The sequence below is a fragment of the Barbatula barbatula genome, assembly GCF_947034865.1.
Source record: "Barbatula barbatula genome assembly, chromosome: 8".
In the NCBI taxonomy this organism is placed as follows: domain Eukaryota; kingdom Metazoa; phylum Chordata; class Actinopteri; order Cypriniformes; family Nemacheilidae; genus Barbatula; species Barbatula barbatula.
In genome coordinates, this window is record NC_136771.1 from 12,329,012 (window position 1) to 12,351,471 (window position 22,460).

The following is a 22,460-nucleotide window of genomic DNA, read 5'->3' on the forward strand; positions in this document are numbered from 1 at the left end:
ATGTCGCGAACACCTCTAAAATTGTATTTTTCCACCTTAAAAAATATATGCTGTCACTATCAGATGCAGAGAAGTTAATTCATGCATTCATGACCTCAAGACTAGATTACTATAATGCACAAATAATTGGTTGCCCTGCTTATTACAAAAAATCCAACTGGTCCAAAACGTAGCAGCTCGAGTTCTTACACGTACAAAAAAGTATGAGCATATTAGCCTGGTTCTGTCAACCTTGCACTTGTTACCTATAAAGCATCGCATTATCTTTAAAATCTAGCTTATTACCTATTAAGCCCTGCATGGTTTAGCTCCTCACTACTTGAGTGAATTTCTCACGTATTACAGTCCATCACATGCACTACGCTCTCAGGCGTCCGGTCAGTTGGTAATATCTATCAAGTGCAGGTGGTAGATCCTTTTCCTATCTAGCGCCTACACGAAAAGTCTTCCCCTCACTGTCCAGGAGGCAGACACACTCGGTCAGTTTAAATCTAGACTAAAGACGCACCTTTTTATCCTTGCATACACTACACTACCATAATATAAATCCTCTGAAGGTTTATGCTGCATTAGTTCGATCAACCGGAACCAGGAACACTTCCAATAACACCTGATGTACGTGTTGCATCAAAGAGTGCAGAACAGTACTCTACTCTCAGCCAGTCTTGTCTCATTGTTCCAAGGTTACCACAGCAGGCAGGATGCAGTTCATGCCCAGACCTGATGGTAGCGCGGAGAAGGGGAAGAGGCAACCTGACAAGAGCTGCAATGATAGAGCTGGATAAAGAAGGATGTGTTGGTGCGTGTGCATGTTGTGTGGAATGTTTTGTGTGTGTGTCTGTCTTCTGTGTTTTCACCTTTATTTTGTTTTTACTTGTATAACTTTATATGTTTTGCTTATGTCAATTTGAAAATTGTAAAAAGCGCTATATAAATAAAGTTGACTTGACAATATAGTCAACTAGTAAAAATAGTAAAAAGCTATTGCAAAAATGGCTTAGAAATGTTAACTCCACAGTTCTCATTGTTTTCTAATTAAGGTGTTGATCTCATGCGGCAAACAGCCTCTACACTCATTGTTGAAGGATAAAACCCTAGATTCATTTAAATTCTATTCCATTTCTGCTTGTTTCATCACAAAGGCACATTCTGGGGTTCTGATGGTAAGGCCTTAAAAGTTACACATGTTTTGAACATACAAATCGGTGCCTTTATTCATGCGATAATCTAACATATACTGTATTTATGTATAAATTCACAGTTAAATCCATATAAAAATGATACATTTACCATAACATCATTTACAGATACATCATTGTAGAAGATTAAATAAAAGGAATGCCCATTTGACGATCATTTACACTCATGATTATTAGTCATTTGGTATCCCTGTAAAATACTATCAATTTTGGCATCACATATTTATGGACATAAGGCTGCAAAATCTTAGAATACAGAACAAATATATGACATACAATACAATGATACAAAATGATATACCACATGTTGAAGCCTATACAGACATATGCTACACTAGTTTTGTGCACAAATGATGCCAGGACAAGTTGTGAGACAACTTCTCTCTCGCAAATAGCGACTGCTTAGAAGACAGAACACTACAGGTATATTAATGGAATATGGCCTTCTCTTCACATTCAAACACGATGGCACAACCCCATCAGCTTTCATAATAAAGTGATAACTGGAGCCCATGCAGAGTTTGAAGCTAAAATATGACCTTAATAACTATAATTTGTGCACATGAATGTCTCCTTTTCTTTGTTGCATTCTTTGAAATGAATCTGAGTTGTACTTTGCTCTACAGAGTGAGACTTTGCTGTATACCTGCAGCCATGCCATCATTACCCTGCAAAATTTTAATTTTGTATCAAAGTTACTATTATTCGCCAAATGCATAACCAAACTCTGCTCACAGAATAGATTTCAATGCTCTGCATTACCTTTCAGGCAAAAAGAACCACGAGAAACGATTCTTCTTATGAAAATACTTTACAGACTGGTGTGAAATAACTTCAATTCCATGAGGCTGGTGGATCCCTAAGTAAACCTGAAGAGGATCTTAAGGATAAGATACATTTGTAACAGCACATGGCTTTTATAATACATTAATCGACTCCAGCACTTACAATGGTCAGTATAAATTGTCATCTTTACTGACCTTTACAGTATGTTGATTGGAATAAACCTCACAAAAAAGTGCTGAAAATAAACATATGAGGGAAAGATAGATACTTTAAATGCTAATGAATGATCATAACACACGCGCACACGCGCACACACGCACACACGCACACACGCACACACGCACACACGCACACACGCACACACACACACACACACACACACACACACACACACACACACACACACACACACACACACACACACTTCATATCAACCCCTCCATCCCTGTTATCTCTTTCCTGCCGTCCTTTTCTTTCACCTATTTATTGTTGGTGCAGGAAAAGAATCCGGACCTTCTTCAACACTGACAGATAGAGTCCAGCTCTGTCTGTCTGTTTGTCCATGAAATGTATCTATCACACTAAGCATGTCTGCGGAGCGTGTCTGCGGCGGTGGAGAGCGAGGTGATCAGAACGGGAGAAGCTGCGGTCACAGTCGCTGCATTTGAACGGTTTAACGCCTGTGTGTTTACGGTAATGTCGCGTCAGCTCGTCCGAGCGTGCAAACTTCCACGTGCAGTTATCCCATGTACACTTGTATGGCTTTTCACCTGAGAAAAGAGATATGAAAGGTCATGACCTGATATAAAAATACATCTATTCTCAAGGGCCTAAACAATAAAGTGGGTTCAAAGGTCAATGTTGAAAGACTTACCTGTGTGTGTGCGTCGGTGAGCTTTTAGATGAGAGCTTTTTGTGTACACCTTATTGCAGCCTTCAAACTCACACCTGTGGATGCGTCTTCTCTTCGAGTCTGGTGATTCTGAGGGCCTGGGCCTTCGGAGACTTTCAAAACCAAATGGCAACAAGGAACTGTAAGGAGAGGAAGTAATGTATTTAGTGAAACAATAAAGGTTATCATGCATTTCTTCAGCAGACTTGCATTTTTCATAAACAATGGAGGAAAACTGCAAAAATCAAACAAACAACATTTTTCTAAATCAAATTGTATCCCTGTTGTCGTATTTAAAGAAATGTGATGAAACAATTTTTTATCAAAATAAAACCGACCAAATTGACGATAAATGTAATACTTCAAGTGGCCACTAGAGAGTGCTTATGTTAATAGAAAGATCGATGGCAGCCACCCACTGTGTTTCAAATGAAATGTTTTAAAAAATAAAGCTCTTTGTTAATACCAAACTTTAGTTTGATTTGCATAAAAATCTAGCAAAAACTATTGTTAAGTTTTATTCATGTTATTGTACATTTTATGAGCTATTGTTATTGAAACTATTTTTTTACCATTTGAATACTGCAGGTCAAACTAAAAAACATTTAATTTGATACCCCCTATTTGTAACCAACCAAATTACAATAAATGTTTTACTTTGTAAGTGGCCACCAGAGAGTGCTTAAGTTAACAGAAGGATCCGTGGCAGCCTTTTGGTGGTACTATTATTCATTTTCCTCCATGCTATTAAAATTTTTATGAGCTGTGTTGAAACAGTTTTTAACCATTTTAAAAAATAAAAATAAAAACTATTCATGTTATTATTGTAATGATTATGCACTGTGTTAAAACCATTGTTAATTCAAATGAAATCGACCAAATTACTATAAATCTAAGTTGTAGCAGTTTTTTTCTGTTTAGTATATTTTACATACACAAATGTTGAAACTTTTCTACTTAAATTACTTACAGTGCATAGACATATGAACAATATCTACACACAAACATCCCTACTGTATGTGGACTTTTTTATTACTGGGAGTGTTTACTGGGTTGAAGAGGAGGCATTTAAACCCCCCACAGAGCCACTTCCTGTTTCTATTGGGCCGCAGGAGTGCAGGGTGTCAGTATTTGTGTATGCGTCCGAGTAGGGAGTGCACCTGAAGCTTTTGGCACACTCCATCACGTTCAGGGGCCCAAAGAGGAAAATAAAGAACACATCCTAGCACTTTCCTTCCCCCTTAAATTATATCTAGATTTTCTAAAATGCTGTCACTATTTTCCATAGTGCCTACATGAAGCGTGGAATTTAAGGTCAGAGGAACTGCAGCTAGTCTGTTTTACAGTAGGAGCCTGTATGTTAGACTGTTGTCAACAAGAGCCACAAGAAAGAATCGGAGAGGGAAACAGCAGCTTCCATCAGACTAAACTCAGCACAGCCATTTATGTTCCGTCTTTTGTTTGTACGTTTCCCATTGGAGAATACTAGAGGGGCTTTCCAGTGCTGGTGACGTGCAGGGCATCACTCTTTAGAGATCAGTTTATAAAAGAGTATAATGTAAAAATGATGGTACTGATACATTTCTATATTTCATAAAATGCCACAAAATCTGGGGACCCCTGGATCCATCTTGGCACCCATGGGTGGCCCCCAGTTTGAGAACCTCTAATATAGGCTATATATAAAGAGTTTACACTAACTGAATGGCTATATCCAATTCAAAAGGCCATCCGGGACATCTTTCTCAGACTGTCATTTACACTTATTTTCACCTTAGTATAAAACATACTGTCACCTACATCCTGTCCAGACACATTTACACAGCACTGCCAGCTGTTTGCCTCTATCCTTACCTGAACCCAGTACCCAAGGGCTCGCAAGTCCAGCCCTCCTCATCTAGCTATTCTGATTATGGTAGGCTGCTTGTACCCTATATTTATTATCATTATGTATATACATGCTCAAATTTGTTGGTACCCTTACAGCTCATTAGAATAATGCTACATTCCTCCTGAAGAGTGATAAAATTAAAAGCTATTGTATCATGTATAACTGCATGCCTTTGGTACGTCAAAGAATAAAGCAAAGAAGCTGTGGAAAGAGATGAATTATTGCTTATTCTACAAAGATATTCTAAAATGGCCTGGACACCCTTAGAAAAGATCATTCATAATTGGATTATAGTGTTATTTCAAAATAAAACGTTTCTTGCATTAGTATCAGACATGTATCCAATCTTGTCATCAGTCATTCGGCCTAATTAAACGGAGAAAAGTAGTCACGGTGCTGTTTGGTATCATTGAGTTCCCCACACTGAACATGGACCAGAGAAAGCAAAGGATAGAGTTGTCTGAGGAGCTCAGAAAGAAAATAACAGACAAGCATGGTAAAGGTAAAGGCTACAAGACCATCTCCAAGCAGCTTGATGTTCCTGTGACAATAGTTGCAAATATTATTAAGAAGTTTAAGGTTCATGGAATTGTAGCAATAACCCCCCCTGGGCAAGCAGCCGCAAGAGGAAAGTCGACCCCAGATTGAACGGAAGGATGGTAGAAAAAGAACCAAGGATAACTGCCAAACAGATACAAGGTGAAGGTACGTCAGTTTCTGATCGCACCACCCGTCGCATTTCGCGCAAGACCCAGGAACTTTTGAAAGAAAAACATAAAAAAGCCAGACTGGAATTTGCTCAAACTCATATTGAAAGCCACATTCCTTCGGGGAAATGTCCTTTGGACAGATGAGTCAGAAATGGAGCTCTTTGGCAAGTCACCTCAGGTCTATGTTCACAGATGAAAAAAAATCAAGCTTTCAAAGAAGTGAACACCATACCTACAGTGAAACATGAAGGAGGCTCGGTTATGTTTTGGGGCTGCTTTGCTGCATCTGGCACAGGGTGCCTTGAATCTGTTCTGTTCAGGGCACAATGACATTTCAAGAGTATCAAGGCATTCTGGAGCGAAACGTCCAGCGTCTGAAAGCTCTGTCTCAGTCGCAGGTGATGGGTCCTAAATCTAATGACCCAAAACACAAAGCTAAAATCACCCAAGAATGAATAAGAACAAAACATTGGACTATTCTGAAGCGGCCTTCTATGAGTCCTGATCTGATGCCTATCAAACATCTATGGAAAGAGCTGAAACTTGCAGTCTGGAGAAAGCACCCACAAACCCGAGACAGCTGGAGCAGTTAGCTCATTAAGAGTGGGCCAAACTACCTGTTAACAGGTGCAGAAGTCTCATTGAGAGCTTCAGAAAACGTTTGCTTGCAGTGATCACCTCTATAGGTTTTGCAACAAAATATTATGTTAGGGGTCCAATCATTTTGTCCATGACATTTTCATCAGTTTTATTATTTACAATACGTTGAATAAAAAAAATCAAAGTCTGATTTCTATTAAATATGGAATAAACAATGGTGGATGTCAATTACTTTTGTCAGTTTCAAGTTATTTCAGAGAAAATTGTACCAACAAATTTGAGCACGTCTTTTTGTAACATTTATCATTTACATGGAATACAGGGATTAACAAGGATTGCATGCAAATGTCATAAACACAAGGGCGGAGGAGATATATGTATCATATGCCACATTTTTATATGCATGTTAGTCTTAGACATTTCTCACAAACATACAAATCTTAACAACTGTTTCGGTGTAATTATACTGCAGATGCCAAATAATTCCTGATACCAAATGAATTTGTACAATGTAGTTTGGTATAACCTATGAGGCTAAAAAAGTGGTTGGAAACCTGTGGCTCGTCTGGTGTCTCAGCCTTTACCAACATTTAATCGTTAAAAACATCAATGTTGGATTTTCAAGGATTGCTTGCAAATGCCATGCAGTGGTATTGGAGCTAAACTCTGCAGGACAATGACTCTTCAGAACCTGAATTGCCCACCCTGTTAAAGGCTGTTAAGGATATTGAGAGTAATTATGTTCGTACTCTTGCACAGCGCGGGCGATGGTCAGGGCGGTGGAGCCTGTTTCATTCACACTCTCCAAGGTCACGTTGGGCAGGTCATCATCCTCGCTGTCACTCAAAGACCGCCGTGGTGACAGTCCATCTGCGATTCGCTGTGTGACTGCATATAAACACAAGGGTGGAGGAGATGAATATGTATCATGTGCCAAATCTTTATATGCATGTTAGTCTTAGACATTTCTCACAAACATGCAAATTTAAACAACTGTTTCGGTTTAATTTTACTGCACATGCCAAACAATTCCTGATACCACATGAAATTGTACAATGTAGTTTGGTATAACCTATGAGGCTAAACAACGGCCACGGCCACCCCTGTATAAACTCTGGCCACCCCATGGCCACCCCTAGTGTGATTTTGCAATGGGTACTATTAATTTGAATACATAATGTAAATTCACAATATTTCGTGAAGTGAAATAAAATTCAACACCCACGCAGCCACAAAAACAAAAACTGCCTCCCCCTCTAATATTGCGTCGGTCTTTGACTGCTCTGTCAGTGCAAGTGCCAAACGATCTGCCACCGGCTGCATCTTCACACGCACAAATTTATTTTGGAAAATGTTTTACCAAAAAAGGTTACGGACTGCATTACATTCATATTGTTACATTAAACATTTTTGTTTGTTTTTGGTGCCACCCAAGATTTTGCTGTAGCCTCCTAGTGGCCACCTCTATTCAAATTTTCTGGGGGCGCCAATGCTCGAGAGCAGAGCTCATTATGCTTTCGAAACGTCCTCACAGTACTTCTGATGTCAGACATGCATTTCAAGAAGTCGACCATACCTAATGTAAAGTCAGAAGACACATATTCAATTTCTTATGAGTATCAATAGGAACTTTTTTAATCGTTCTATGTAAGATATAATTAAGTCATAATGGCATAATGGTAACCTCTAGCATAAATTGTTTATTGTTATAAGCAATGGAAATATTTTTTGGAGCCCCAGATGTATGCATGTTTGTTTGTTTCACTGTTTCTGAGTTGTCTGTGGACATGCTATCTAATCAAAGTAAAATAACAATTTATCCCCAGGGATTATTAGTAAGACTGTGGTATGTGGACATACATCAAGTTTATTAGTAAGTTGTTGAAAGAAGTTATATAAAATAATATTTTTCTGGCTCAAACTAGAATAATGGCTCTTTGACCTAAATAAATGCCATCTGTGCAATGCTGATCTTTGATGGGAAATGGTTGGTGCGAAGTGGTTTGGTCTGTGGCTCTACTATATGTGTCTATGGCGATGGCACTGATGCATTGTCTAATGACAATGAACGTCCAAATATGAACTATTCTATTTGTGTAAAGTTATGTTTTTATTAATTTGTTTGTTGCCATTTCTAATCTCTGTTGCATTCATGTCATCCTATGTCCTTCCTTGTTGCCATGGATACCTCACGAGAGACTGCAGAGCATAAGGGCACAGACCCTCAAGATAGGGGGCTGGTCTCAGTGCGTGAATCTTGAATGTTTTTAATGAACTGAAATTGGATCATGAAAGTGTGAACTGCACAAGTCTAATTATGTGTTGACCTGCTTGTTTGCACACACACATACGCTGTGTGCTGATGTAGATAAATGCCTTTCTTTGACTGGTCAGCTTAAAAGACACAAGACACACACACACATACACACTAATAAAAGACGAAGAGAGACTTATATGACATTCAACATTTCTAACCTCTGTGTCTATTCCTACCCCCGGAGGAAACAGGATGAGAAATAACTAAAAGAATGAAAGGAAAGCCTTGCTGTCCTAAGAGCACAGTAGAAGCAGCACTCTTGCCCAAAGGCAGGCACGTTTTCCTCGTTCAGGAAAAGGTTTTGTGTATGAGTTTATGTGTTTAAGTGTTTAGAAATGGCAGGGGGTAGTATATGAAAAAATACATGAAAATCTCTCAGCTTTGAACCAAACACCTCCTGTCATTGATAAAACATTTAAAAACTAAGACAAACATTTTATAAAAAAAATTCAAAACAAAATTTGTATACATTAAGGAAAAATAAATGACATTATTAAATTGCCTTCTTGTCATGATGTACAGTGATGTACTTCCAGTATGTCAATTGTAAATGTGAAGAGTCCAAATGATAAAACTTCTTGTCAATAACGGTAAAGCATAAAAAAGACATTTAAGATTAATTTGATTTCTTTCTTTAATGATTTTAATTGTTAAATGTAGTCAAGATAGTCACGTCCTCTGACAGGCCAAAAGCACTGTTTTTAAACAGACAATTGATGCGCTACCCTCTCATGTAAGGTTATTTTCGTCTTCTAACCATTTCTCTTTAACCCTGCCTCTCGCCGCAGCTGCTATTGTGTTCGGTGCACTCTGTCACTTATAAACCCAGGTGCCCTTGTTTAGCTGAGCAGCATTTTTTGATGTAGCATCTACTTCCTGTGGGGATGTTGGCTGCTGCCTGTTTTGAGGAATATAAAGAGGCGAGCACAATGGAACTGCACTTATAAGAGCTGAGTCTGTCTAACACACAGCCAAGCTCTGGGCTCTGTCAATGACCCTGCCAGGAACACGGGAACTCAAAGACAGGCTTTTAAAAACACTGCTGTCCACCTACTGAGAGGGAGGGAGACAGCCGGTGAAAGGAAGAGTATGAAAGGCGTCGCATGCGAGGAGGAAAGAGTGGGTTCTTCCTCTCTCTCTCCATGATACTGTGAATTAGAACAATAAATCAATTCTAATTGGACTCACGAAGGGCTTTGAAGGAAATCCATTTGAACGTGAGCATCCCTAGCGCAGTCATTCTGAAGGGCTGAGTACTTGAGTACACAGGGGATGAGTATTCAGAAGAGAGCACTGTAATTTCATAGAATTTTACTGTTTTTTACAGACATTTCACGTTGTTCTGAAATACAGTATAAAATGTTAAATCATAGAAATAAACTGCAAATTTACAAGTGAGGTGTGGCATGAAAACCAAATCATTTTACTTTACAAAAATGCTAGGATCGCTTCATACTGTATGCGCATGTTTTGTAAACCCAAAACCAGTCTTAAGTAGAAAGGGAACATTTTTTGTAAAAGCCAAAAATACATTGTGTGGGTCAAAATGATCTATTTTTCTTTTATGCCAAAAATCATTAGGATATTAAGTAAAGATCATGTTCCATTAAGATATTTTGTACATTTTCAAACCGAAATATATAAAAAGGTAATTCTTGTGAGTGTATGGCCTGCAACGGTTCCTTTGATTAACTACTTCAATGGCAATTGTCTCAATATTTAGATTTCTTTGCTCCCTTTGATTCCAGAGTTTACTGCATCACCACCAGATATTGCCATATCCCCATATATCAATCATATATCAAGAAAAAGCTTTAATTATTCAGCTTTCAGTCGATGCAAACATCTCATTCTCAAATTGACCCAAAAGACTGGTTTTGTTGTCCAGGGTCACATATTCAAATGTTTTACGTTTGGCAGACGCTTTTATCCAAATGCATTATCGTAAAGATTTATACATAGGTATGTGCCATCCCCTGGGATCAAACCCACAGACCTTGCAATGCTCTTACCACTGAGCTACAGGAACATATGAGGTTGTTTGTCATCTGGTTTTTTTTCATATTAACATCTGTTAAATATGTTAGATTGTTATGGCAGTCTAACATAATAATTCATTATGCTTATTTACTGAACATGATTTAGTGTGAAAAACACATACAAATGAACAATCGATCATTAAGTATATATTCAAAACAGTCTTCTTACCTTACCCCAATTCACAACAGTAAGCTTAAAAAAATGTTTTGTCTCGTATGATTTAGCTGGAAATTCAATCTGATATGATTTGACTTCAACCCTTGTGAATATAAAGTACATACAGCTTGTATAACTGAATATAACTTCACATAAACAACAGAATAGTGATTATACCCGACTAAAGTCATGTTAACATGTTTACTACATCTTGTCGCTACTTAGAAAATATTGATTTACTGCATTACACTTTACTGTTAACCTTATTTAAAGGCCCTCAACAGAGTCATTCAGTGTGTGCTTTCATTTAGACCCCATTAGTGCTTTCTTAACGATACTGTAAAAAATCTATAAAAAGGTCATATTCTGGCAGCTGAGGCACCAGAAAAAAGCAACTTTTAACATTTTGTCACCGCATTCCACATGAAAATTCTGTAAAATAAAATATTCGAATCTTACATTTTCTGTGCATCCTGTCTTCCTCAAGCAGTGGCATCATTAGCCTGCTGTTGCCCAAAGATCCCATCCCAGGGTAGACCACAGGCATGTGCTGCACTACCACTGGCAACCTGCGGGGGTGGAGGTGAACGGCACTGGTGCATGGAGGCATCAGCTGGGGTATGTGCAAAAATGACTGGCCCCTGAGACTCCTGGATGGGGGAGATGCCACCAGTGGACCAGGGCTGGATGGGGACATCTTCAAACGAGGAACGGGGGTTATGACTGAAGTGGAAAAAGATAATGATGATGGTGATGAAGATAACACAGACTTGCTGGGAGGAGGAGACCGCGGACAAAATCGTATCGATGATGAGGACGATGAGGGGGATGAGGACAAAGATGAAGAAGCAGAAAGCGATGGGGAGGTTCTGGCTTTGTTCGTGGACAGATCCACAGGCTCAGTTTGTGTCTGAAAGGGGTCAGATAGGAATCGCATTTCTTCTGCCCGAAATCTGTGGTTCAACACCAGCACGCCCATCTCTGTGTAGTCATGGATCACAGGAGACTGGAAGGCAACACACATGAATGAATCAGTTAACTAAATACCTTTTTTGTAAATGGTGTAAATGAGCAAAAGTAGCTACATATTTCCATATACTATAAATCAATAAATGGGATAGTCACATCACAAAAGAAAAAAAGTAAAAACAGCCTTTCAGACATTTACTGACTCAGCTGTTATCTTGAATTTACAAGTTGAAAAAACATTACAGTTAAACATGTCAGAAGCACTCACTCAGGCTCAATGAAACCATGGACAGAAAGTGGTCAGATGGCAGCATCACTTCTAGCCAAAAATTCCCCCCTGTGTTTTACTGTGGTTGACTTGGAGTCTGTACAGCCAAAATGGAACATGTTTTGAAACGTTATCTATACCCAGTTTCTCTCTCTCCAGGCTCACGCTTAACCTTTCTCACCTCCTTGTCCCTCCCCTCCCATCCGGCCTTCATCCAACCCCATGTATGGGGGGCTACCAGTCATTATGGCTAATTTTCAGAATCCGAATAGCTTCTGGTGTGGATAGCTTTAATGACGGGGGTGCATTTCCAAGAAAAGTGGCCTGGCGTTGAGCCCGCTCAAACAAGAAACACGTTTCAGTGTCTGCACTGCCTGTTGATTTAACGCACTTCAAAGCGGGGCTGCGTGGCCCACGCACATCCTGCGCTCAAACTCTCCCGTCAACGATACAAACAGTACAAAAATGGGTTAAGCAGGGTGCACCATGTAGGATAGCAAACGTGGGTTTAGTTTAGTTATTCGGGGAAATGGAGAGATTGCTTTAGGGCTGGGGGAAAGCATGTGTATATGTTAAAGCATACGCAAGTTAATTTACTCGCATTTGGTGCTTGGCAAGTGTTAATTTCAGGGCCTGTTTATATAAAATGTCAGCTAGTCCCAGATCTTGCCTACAAACATGGAATCTGAATGCTGTGCATACTCAGTTGTGGCATACTGTACTGTAGATGACCTCTTACCCGCCTCTGTGACTCTGCAGGATCAATTTTAACTGGCAGGGCTGGCATTCCATCCAGCATCAGCATCCTGATATCACTGTGACTGCAAAGTGTAACAGAAAAGAAAAGTTAGACTAAATTCAATTACGCAAAGTGTTAAAACGATTGTTCAGTCGGCTGCTGTGAGGAATGAAGAAATCAGATGGTATAGCTTTGATGACACCGCTGGAAACACCTTACAGCCATGGATTTGTCGATGGTTCATATATGGGCGTTACTAAGTGTAAGGCTAATAAACAGAATCTCTCAGGTCAAAAATGTATAGAGTCTGATTCATAGTGAGTACTGATTCATGTAACAAAATGCTCGTCTGTTGTTTCAGTATTTTAGACAGGCTGTTTATGACACATACCAGTCAATCTTACTCAGTCGATCCTAAGATTACTCAATGACAACTTCTTGTTTATTGTTTAATATAAAAGCCATATCACACTCATCCTGGGTCCTCATTTTTGCGGTCGAATCACATCCTTTCTGGCGTTGAGTCAAACAGCGCCATTCTGCGGTAATGCTTATAGTTACTATATATCAAATCCTTGTCGTCAAAGATGAGAACAGAAGCTTTTGTTCGTAATGTCCTCCTGTAAGTCATTAATACGCCCAGGCAGAATTGTATGAATGATGGGCGTTGAGATTGTGCTTATACGTTGTTTTTTTGCTGAGACCTGCAGATGCAGACTCTGTGTGGGCCAGGTCATTAACTATCAATTAGAGAGTTCTGTTTACATCCCCACACAGCCACTTAAAAACACTCTATGGGACTCAAAATTACTACACATGTAGCCTTAAAGCTACAACCTTTGTAACACGTTAACTAAGTTAACTAAATAAAGCATATTCTTGTAATATATAAGAATAACTGTGGACTACTACCCGAGAATCATCCTCTAGCAATCCCCACAAATCAAGATTTTATCATACAAAGACACTTTCATTACAAGTAGATCCTGATTATACTTGTTTCGGGTTTATTTTGCGATAACAACATGAATTATTGATTTTAAATAATTTATTAGGCTTACTTGTAACGAATGCAGAAGTTCTATGAGAAAACCTAATTACTTTGTGTTAGAAGGCAAGACACAAAGGTAAATGAGAGTCACGCGCAATTTGGTTGAATTATTTGTCAATATAATGCCTTGTATGTACTGTATATATGATCCCGTTTTTTTGAATAAGGCATATTTATATTTAATGTATGTGTAATATTAAACTGCACATGTCCAAATGACTCGCAGTACCTGGATGACTTGAGCAATAACTGATAACTGTCACGGCTGGCCAATCAGAATGAAGTATTCCAAAACGCCATGCAGGAATATACAATCCCCTGCTCAAGAAATTCTATTATGAACTAAATCTAGTGATATCACTATAGTCTAAGTCATAGTCTTGCCTTCACAAGATATTACAAAAAATTCTACTTGCTGAATGTTTAACTTCAACCACCATTTCATGAAAGAAGCACACAGGCAGCCATGTGCTCACACACTTGCATTTAAGCTTTCGGAAGTGGTGCAAAAGTGTGAATGCTCCCCTGTTCATTGGAGGCCATGGGGTTAGTCTGACTCTCGTAGCTCAGCAGCACTGATAAGTGGAGGAGGTGGACTTTATCTGGAAATCACCTGATTTCTTCCTCTTACTGCAGCGCTTGCAGATTCATTAGAGAGGCTGGAAACTGCTGACTGTTTTGGCTTCTGTTGACCTGGTTAGTTTACTTCTGTGTGCTCATGTGTAATCCCTGGCAGACAGGAAGTTAGAGGAAATGGGTGGGGTCCCGATGGGTTGGGCCCACTTAAAATCTCAGCTCCTGAGTGCTATGGACATACAATGCTTAAACCTGCTGTAATGGCACAAATCATTGCAATTCCTGGCAGAGGAATCTTATACGTTAGTGTTGTTGTTTACCACAGCCAGGTATTGATATCTGAGTATACAGGGCAGGGCAAGAGAAGTTTTGCGTTACACAGATGTGTGTATGTTACAGCTCATACAGCATCTATGGAGTTTTGTTCTCAGATGCAACCGTTAGAAGGGTTTAATTGCTTGGCATATTTTATATTTTCCTTTTCTATTTCTGCTCTGAAGATTTGGTCTAAATTATAAAGGTTAAAGTATGTTCTGATCCATTACTTAGGGTACTCCCTTAGAAGGCAGCCACCTATGTAGGCTGTAGGAAGCAAGAAACCTAATGTGGAAGTGGACCAAAATGTAATCTGATAAAGGTACTTGTATCTGAACTCCAGGATTAGACGTATTTTGGGTTTGATTATTGTCTCAGGTGGTATTCTTTCATCATTATCTTATTTCAATCTGTAATGTCCTCGCTGACAAGAGATCAGTAACTAAAAGACACTTTAGTGGTCTTGTTGGGCAGTTTCATAAGAAAGGGACCTCAGGTCAGAGCTGCTTCCTGCCCAATGCCATGGTGCTGATAACCAGCCCTCAAGCCTTCTGTACAAACATCTTCCACATCTCCATTCTTCCCTTTTCTCCTTCCTCATTGTGTAGATAACAGACACATCTGGGCTTTAATTCACAAAGCTTTGGGATATAGATCCAGGATGAGACTTTTTCTTTTTCTCAAATGAACTGTGCTGAAAAACTGAGCAGATCCATGGACAGCTCTGGATCCATCCCCAAGAAGTAGACTTCTTCTGGATCCTCCTGCTTTGCGTAATTGTCTCTTGCCAAGAAGCCCTGAGTGACTTCAGACTTTCCATTTCAACAGAGCTCATTTTCCTTGGCAGGACAACTTCTGTCGGATAGAGCCAGGTCATTGTCAAACTTCCAAGAAAGAAAAGCCGAAAGAGAGAAGAGGACAGTGTGTGTATGCGTGTGCGAGGAATTGTTCGGGAAAGGTGTCCTGTCACACTATCTGAGTCAACTGGAGTAAAAGAACAGCAACTTTTAAAGAACTGACTGGCCAGAGCATTGCAGTTAAACAATGCCAGGAACAGCAAGGAGGACGCAAATTTAAACATTCCAGTCATTGTAACTGACCGCTCTGTGTTTATCAGTTTCATCTGAACATGTCCTGCCACAAAACTGGGCCATAAATGATGTTTTCTATCAATTTTCCGTTGCCAGAAAGAAGTTCTACGTAAAGGTAGATAAAGTATCACCAGTAAGGGCCCATTTCACTCACATCTAGCAGTGTTCAATTGTCGTAGCTGTGGAGCGATTTTGGAACTACAACTACAAAAATAAACGTTAGACACGATGTCGATGCATGAAAACCTTGAGAGCTTTTTTGCGGATATACTTCACAATCAATGCTTTGTCTGAAGATTCATCTGCCCCTCGCAGGTTTTAAAATAAATAAACACTACAGAATGTCTCCTGCAGATTTCTCAAATTTGGTCCTGAAATCAGACTTCTGAATTTTCCACTTGCCTTCAGAGGGAACTAGGACTGAACACGCTCACTTACACATCTGTTATTGATTTGAGGGGGGACCTGGAACCTCTCCGCTTAAAGCTGTCAGTATGAGCAGTGCATAGGTTAGTATTTACTGACCTCATGTGGGACCTTCTTGCCTCTTGCCATATAGGTGACAGCAGGTCAAGTATTTTTGTCTATGAGTGAAAATTCCGTCAAGTGTGTGGTCGTGTATCGCATACTGTATAGTGGAAAATAAATATAATCTTACATAATTTTTCAGAGTAAGTTACCTCAAATTTGATTGCACGGTTTGAAAAGTCTCAAGCTATTTTTCCTGTTACGCAAACATCTCTGCAAATCTTCACAACACGTTATTTTTTTCTCCCGTCTTCCTGTCTGTAATTTCTTCTTCATCTGCTCTTTTCTACCATGGCACTAAATGCTGTAAGACTATGCAGAGTGCAAAGTATGTGGAACAACTGTTTTTACAGGTCTAAGACCAGTTTGAGGCGTCCTCTTACAATGGTGATGGTCGCAACCTTAGCAATCAAAACTGTTTCCAGATCAGGTAAAAAAAAAAAAAATTGCCTCTCGGTCACAGCTTGGACTGGTTTGCTGTGCTGTCTTCCATGAAGACAGCGGGCCAGAAACCTCTGAAGCTCTCTCTCTGGTGTTCCGCTGGACAGGGTGAGACAGATGTGTGTAATTTGACTTGAACTTTTGAACCGCATGCCGTCAAACTGTTTATTATCTGAGGTCTGGCACACACCAGGTTGCGCAATATGTGAAGGTCATGTTATTAGGCAATATTGGACAACGGCGCGGCGTCGATCGCGAGGAGTTTGTGAAGAATATGTTACTAAAGAATGAGAGCTTTAAAAAGCAGGAGCATGTGTGTACAAGACAGTGACTTCAGCCAATCCAATCATACAGTAATAAAACCAACCATCATCCACAGTAACTGTGTGGAGGCGCTTCCCATTTTCCGTTAGGGCAGCCGCTCAGACTCTCATTTTTGGAATGAAACTGGTCTAAATCATAATTAATGACCATCGCTGGAGTCTAGAGCTAGAGTTTATTGTACTCCGCTGAGCCTTCCATTGTGCACTTTGTGAGGTTCTGTCTTGCTGCCTTCACACCTCTGATTGCTTGCGGATTCGAGCAGTATGTACAGTATATACAGAAAGGAATCGCTGACATTTGGAGAGAAACAATTTTAGAGGAAACAGTTGTCTGTGTAAGTGGTGCATGAATATTTGTTTAATAGACATTTTTGAGTGGTTACAAGGAGAAATAATTGCATCAGAGAGTTGTCTTGTGAAGAATCAAAGTTACCTACGCCACATCAAACATTTTTAAGTGAAGCTGTAAATCATTCAACACTCCCTTACAAGGCTCACCAAAAACAAAAATTCTCTCATCATTTACTCATCCTCATGTCTTTATAACCTGTATGACTTCCTTTCCTCTGTGGAACACAAAAGAAGATATTTTGAGAAATGTCTCAGTGCTTTTGTGTGGAAGTCATTGGGGTCCAGTGTTGTTTGGTTACCAATGTTCATCAAAATATCTTCATTCTTTTCCACAAAAGAAAGTCGTACAGGTTTGGAATGACATGAGGGTGAGTAAATGGCGGAAGAATTTACATTTCTGGTTGCTCATATTGCCAATGAAATCACCAATATATTGTGAATGTTGTAATCGCCCAATCCTAATAAGGTGGTTTAAAGTTTTGCATGGTTCACAGCTGGAAGAGATCTGCCCGCATTCCCAGTAGATCTTGTGGACTCAGGGGGCAGCGATCGCCCCAGCTGTCCTCAGCATTGTGGGAAAGCCTGAGCCACTTGTACAGCGGTGCCAGAAAAGATTCAACCCCTGAAGCGCAATGTGAGTGCAAGTAACCAAGCATGCTAACTACTGTGACCGCTATCCACCAAGAGACTCAACATCATACAAAGAGTAACCCTGCTGAAGAGAATGGAAGAGAGGGGAAACTGGGTAAGATGTGATCACTGTTACCGAGCTCTTCAAAAATGCCCACAATCATGACTAAACGATGTTGTTTCTGACAAATCAACACACATCTCTTAACATACACTTGAGGCACAAGTCCTGAATGGTATTACCACTCTTCTCTGAGTGTTGTGATGCCTCTGCTCGTAATGAGCAAGGCAGCTGTGTTTGTTCTCCAGCAGTGCATGCTCACACAGGGCTGGGTAAGAATTGTTTTTCCTTCTCTGCCCTCCGTGAAGCTGGAAAACTCACAGCTGCAGCTGAAGTCGAAAGCGTTGAAAAAATGGCGACTGTGAACATGGGTAAATTACTGTAAGCAGAAGCTGCATGTCTGTTCACACCCCTTTAGACCCGAGTGGTTTCTGCTTCAATGGATCTTTTGCAGATCATTTGATTTAAACTGAGAATTTGGTCACTGTCTTCCTCACCTCTAAGCTTGCCAAGCCTTAGTGTATGTAAACATTTCTATATTTCATCAGGACTTGAACCCAAGTCCTGTTGCACATAAAAACAAAAAATAGATTGAGAGTAGAGACGGAAAGAAGTAGAGAGAAGCAGGGAGGGTTAACACAACTACATAGATGTGACAGACCTTTAACCTGTCACAGATCCCACATGAAGCTCTCTCACTTTTCCTATCACTTTTGGCCGCATCAGGAGCGACCGTAGGGTTAGAGGTCAAAGTTCAGTTCAAGTGTTCACAGGAAGTACATCCGCTACAGGCCCCAGTTAAAGCGTTACGCAGAGCCCTGTTTAATGGCCCAGGCAGTCACTAGGGATACTCGCTGTTTCCCGTACTGTACAGGAACCACCCTTACATTTTTGCAGGCTGGTGAGTCACAAAGGAGGTTTGGTTCCTCTGATATTCTTTGTGCACATATGTGTAGGTGTAGGTGGTGTCTGAAGTGCAAGCATCTGGATTCCTGTACCACGAACAGCTTGGAAGTTTGAAGACGAAAGGTTGAGCTTATCTTTGACTTGAAGTTACATTTCCATCCACCTTTTTTCGGTTTCAAGATCACCCGTAGGAAAGAAAAATCAGCTATGTCTCATTGAAAACAATGTTAAGATTCACCAATGAACAAACAGGGATTTTGGATTAAGCCTGCTGGTTTTTTATTTTGTCATGAGATCCTTTCACATCTGCCAGGATTCAAAGATTTTTTATGAATATTTCCAAATATTTGTTAAAGTGACAACATTTCTAAACTGGGGTGTCCACAGTAACAATATACTGCTTTTACATCTCATTAAACATAATATGTTTCTTATAAAACCCACAACTACATTCACCCTGACAAAATAATTCACATTTAAAAAACAATATTGATCGCAAAACCTTGTTATACAAAACGTTCTCCACACCTGTTTAGCATCCCCTCAAACTATCGATTCTGATCATGTTTGCACAAAAGCCCACACATTCAGCCTTCAGCACCTCTCCAGTTCTTTCGCTATCTTTGTGAACATAAAGGCCATCTACAACAACACAACTCGCCCCCCTCCAGAGGTGAACCAGCTAGAGATGCCTCGCCAGGTCATTTAAAGGCCACAGCGAGGGGAAAGTTTGCTTATTTTATTGATGTTTCAGGTGGAGAAACGCTTCCAAAAACACGAGACCCAGTGACCCCCGAACTTCCTCTCTATGCAACGGCAGAATGAGACACATCCGGTGTAGACGCGATAGACACTAGACTAATTGACACTTGGGAGGAACTCTCAGGTGCGGTTTCTATTCTGCGGTGCAGATGGTGCTGTGTATTTTTAGATACTAAAAATACTTATGTAACTTGAATAGTGATGTGGTTTTCTTACTGATTTCAAATTCATTTTTAAGAGCTTTGAAAGTATAAGCATTTTGGCTGGAAATATGTTGCATACCTGAGAGGGAAACCTCTGGCAGATGGAGAGGCAACACCAGCCATGTCAAATCAGACCAACAGATGGTTGTTGGAGAGCAGATCTACTTCCTTAACTTAAAAGCAAAGCTACAGGACTACTGTAGACTACATTCATACCGCATTTATATATTATACCTCTTCCTGTAAAGCTGCCTCGAAACAATGAAACTTTGTAAAAAGTGCTATATAAATAAAACTGGATTGAATTTATCAGGCATTATTGTTTCAAAGACATATGTCGGCATTCGAAGCAGCTCTGGCAAAAGCATGAAACAAATGAAAGAAGGATCCATGTAGCATTGATAACAGGCTGCGAGAGGCAGCATAAACAAATTCAAACAAACGCAAGACAAAAAAATGATCCATGACATCAACTAGCATGTGAAAATATGATATATTTAAGTTGATGTGTGCTTAGAATTCAGACCAAATTATCTAGGTCATAAAGTCAGAAGCCACAGATTATGCATGTAGGCAAATCCAACAAAAAATGTAAAGTGTCAAACAAACGGCCAAACTTGTGCCACAGTAGCAAGGTCCGTAAAGCAAATCAACATACAGATTATTGTTTATCACCATGTTGAAGGTTTAATGTTTAAACACACACATATATGCAGTATATTATGTTAACACTGAGTGCAACTGTATTTTCAAGGTATTTTCAGTTTATTTATAGATACAATTATTAAGGTGCTCACGTTTACATTTGTACCTTGAAGCTGACATATGACAGGTCCATAGTCAAAACAAACTAAAAATCTATAGAGTGACAAACCTAAAGAAAAAACATGTTGGACAGTACTGACCTTGTTTATCAACCTCAGTATTTGACAGCGAGAGCCACTATCCTCACAGCTTCCCTTTATCTTTCTTTTCTACAATATCTTATTTTCTTCTGTCGCACTTTCTGATGTTACCCCCTGCTCTCTGGTGCCTCCTCCTCCGACTGTTTCTCAGGAGGAAATGAATGGATGGCTCACACAGTGCTGTTCTACTCACACAGCTCAGGTCACATGACCAGGCTGAATGAAGAGAGGGGGTGGACCCTTGGGCTGCCAGGCGAGAGGACAAGGAGTGTGTGTGCTTGTGTGAGTGGGCGTGTGTGTGTCTGTATAAGTATGTGAGAAAAAAAGAAAAACTCTGTATTTAAATGAGTTGGTACAGTTGCTTTATTTGAGCTTTTCTTATCGGAGAAAGTGGCGAAGAAAGTAGATAAGCAAACAGCAACTCGAAGTGAGAAGCCACTGAACTAAAGGATGAAAGACACAGAATCATTTAAATGATGGAGAAATGACTGGTCAACTAATGTACTAACCACATTACCTTTAGGAGCATATCCTGCTTATACAGCGAAACTGTACAAAAAAAAAGCACGTCTGAGCCAGTGCTGAGCCAATTTAAAAAGCCCCAGCTTGTCACTGACCTGCCAATAGAAAGGGTATGTGTCCTGGTCACCAATTACAAATGCACTCAAGTGCGTCAACAATCTGTGTAACCTCTGATATACAATAAGACCTCAAATATATCGCTTTAACAAGATGAGGTAGGTGAACATTTAAAAAAATGAAATTGTAACCACCCAAAGGCAGCACTGAAGCCCTCCTAGCATATGTGTGTGTGAGAGCCCTAATTGAGGAAGTCTGGGGGATGTGTGTGACTCTCCTTGGAGGCCACTCGTCAGTTGCCATAGCGACCTGCTCTCCCACCTTGTGTTGGTCCTGTGCTTTTGTGGAGGTGTGAGAGGAGGTGGAGGACTCTCTCTCTCTCTCTCTCTCTCTCTCTCTCTCTTTCTCTCTTCCCACCCCCTCGCTCTGATATTGTCTCTCAAAGCTGTTAACAGCATCCTTTCCAATCCAACTATTTGGCTGTTAAAGTGAACGAAAAGTTGACTGTAATAAGCTGTAATGAGAAAGTAAAATGACAAATATGATAACACTGTGTGTTTTGTTGTGGTTTTTCCAGTAAAGCGCAGCACAAGAATTGAAGTGTTAAATGAAGGTTGGAATGTGCAAGGTGACAAGATTGACAGGACATTATCTGATTTTGCATTTGACTTCACAACACAGCTCATTTTACATCACTCAAACTGCAGTGAGTAGATGTTTGGACTGTTGACTTTGGCTTGATCTTAGCAACGCTAAAAATGGATTTCTTTGGTCTTATGTTCACTAAGCGACGTGATATCAAGAGAGAAAAAAGAAAGAACAGCATGGAAAAAAACCTTTCAACTATTATGCATGGTTACCGAGTTCTGCAGAAGCTAGTATGGTGGCTTGTGAAAACAAATGCTGCTGCTCACCCTAGAAATAATTCTAGCTAAGGACAGCAGAGTGACGTCAGTTCAGTCACATTGAGTGAGTTGTTTGAAAATATTATGGGAAATATAATCATGTACTCAACATGAAGAGATAAACTGAAAGAGATCTGAAGAGGTTGGCAATCTCTGTGTATGTACAGTGCTAGCCAGGTTGCTAAAAGAGCCGGTGGAGCATGTTAATTGTGAAGCCCAGGGCAAGCGTATGCCTGACTGCTCAAACAGTTGCTGTTAACCTTAAA

General features: G+C 39.9%; 1 protein-coding gene across 1 annotated transcript; it reads right to left on the reverse strand.

Moving 5' to 3' along the window:
* Nucleotides 1-1,191: 1,191 nt before the first annotated feature.
* Nucleotides 1,192-20,897, reverse strand: klf12a (Kruppel like factor 12a). Its single transcript, XM_079462521.1, has 6 exons — nt 20,711-20,897; nt 12,568-12,649; nt 11,051-11,597; nt 6,828-6,966; nt 2,860-3,017; nt 1,192-2,755 (listed from the first exon to the last, which is right to left on the reverse strand). The coding sequence occupies exons 2-6, from the start codon at nt 12,631-12,633 to the stop codon at nt 2,562-2,564; spliced, it is 1,104 nt and encodes a 367-aa protein (XP_079318647.1). The 5' UTR covers nt 12,634-12,649; nt 20,711-20,897; the 3' UTR covers nt 1,192-2,561.
* Nucleotides 20,898-22,460: the final 1,563 nt, after the last annotated feature.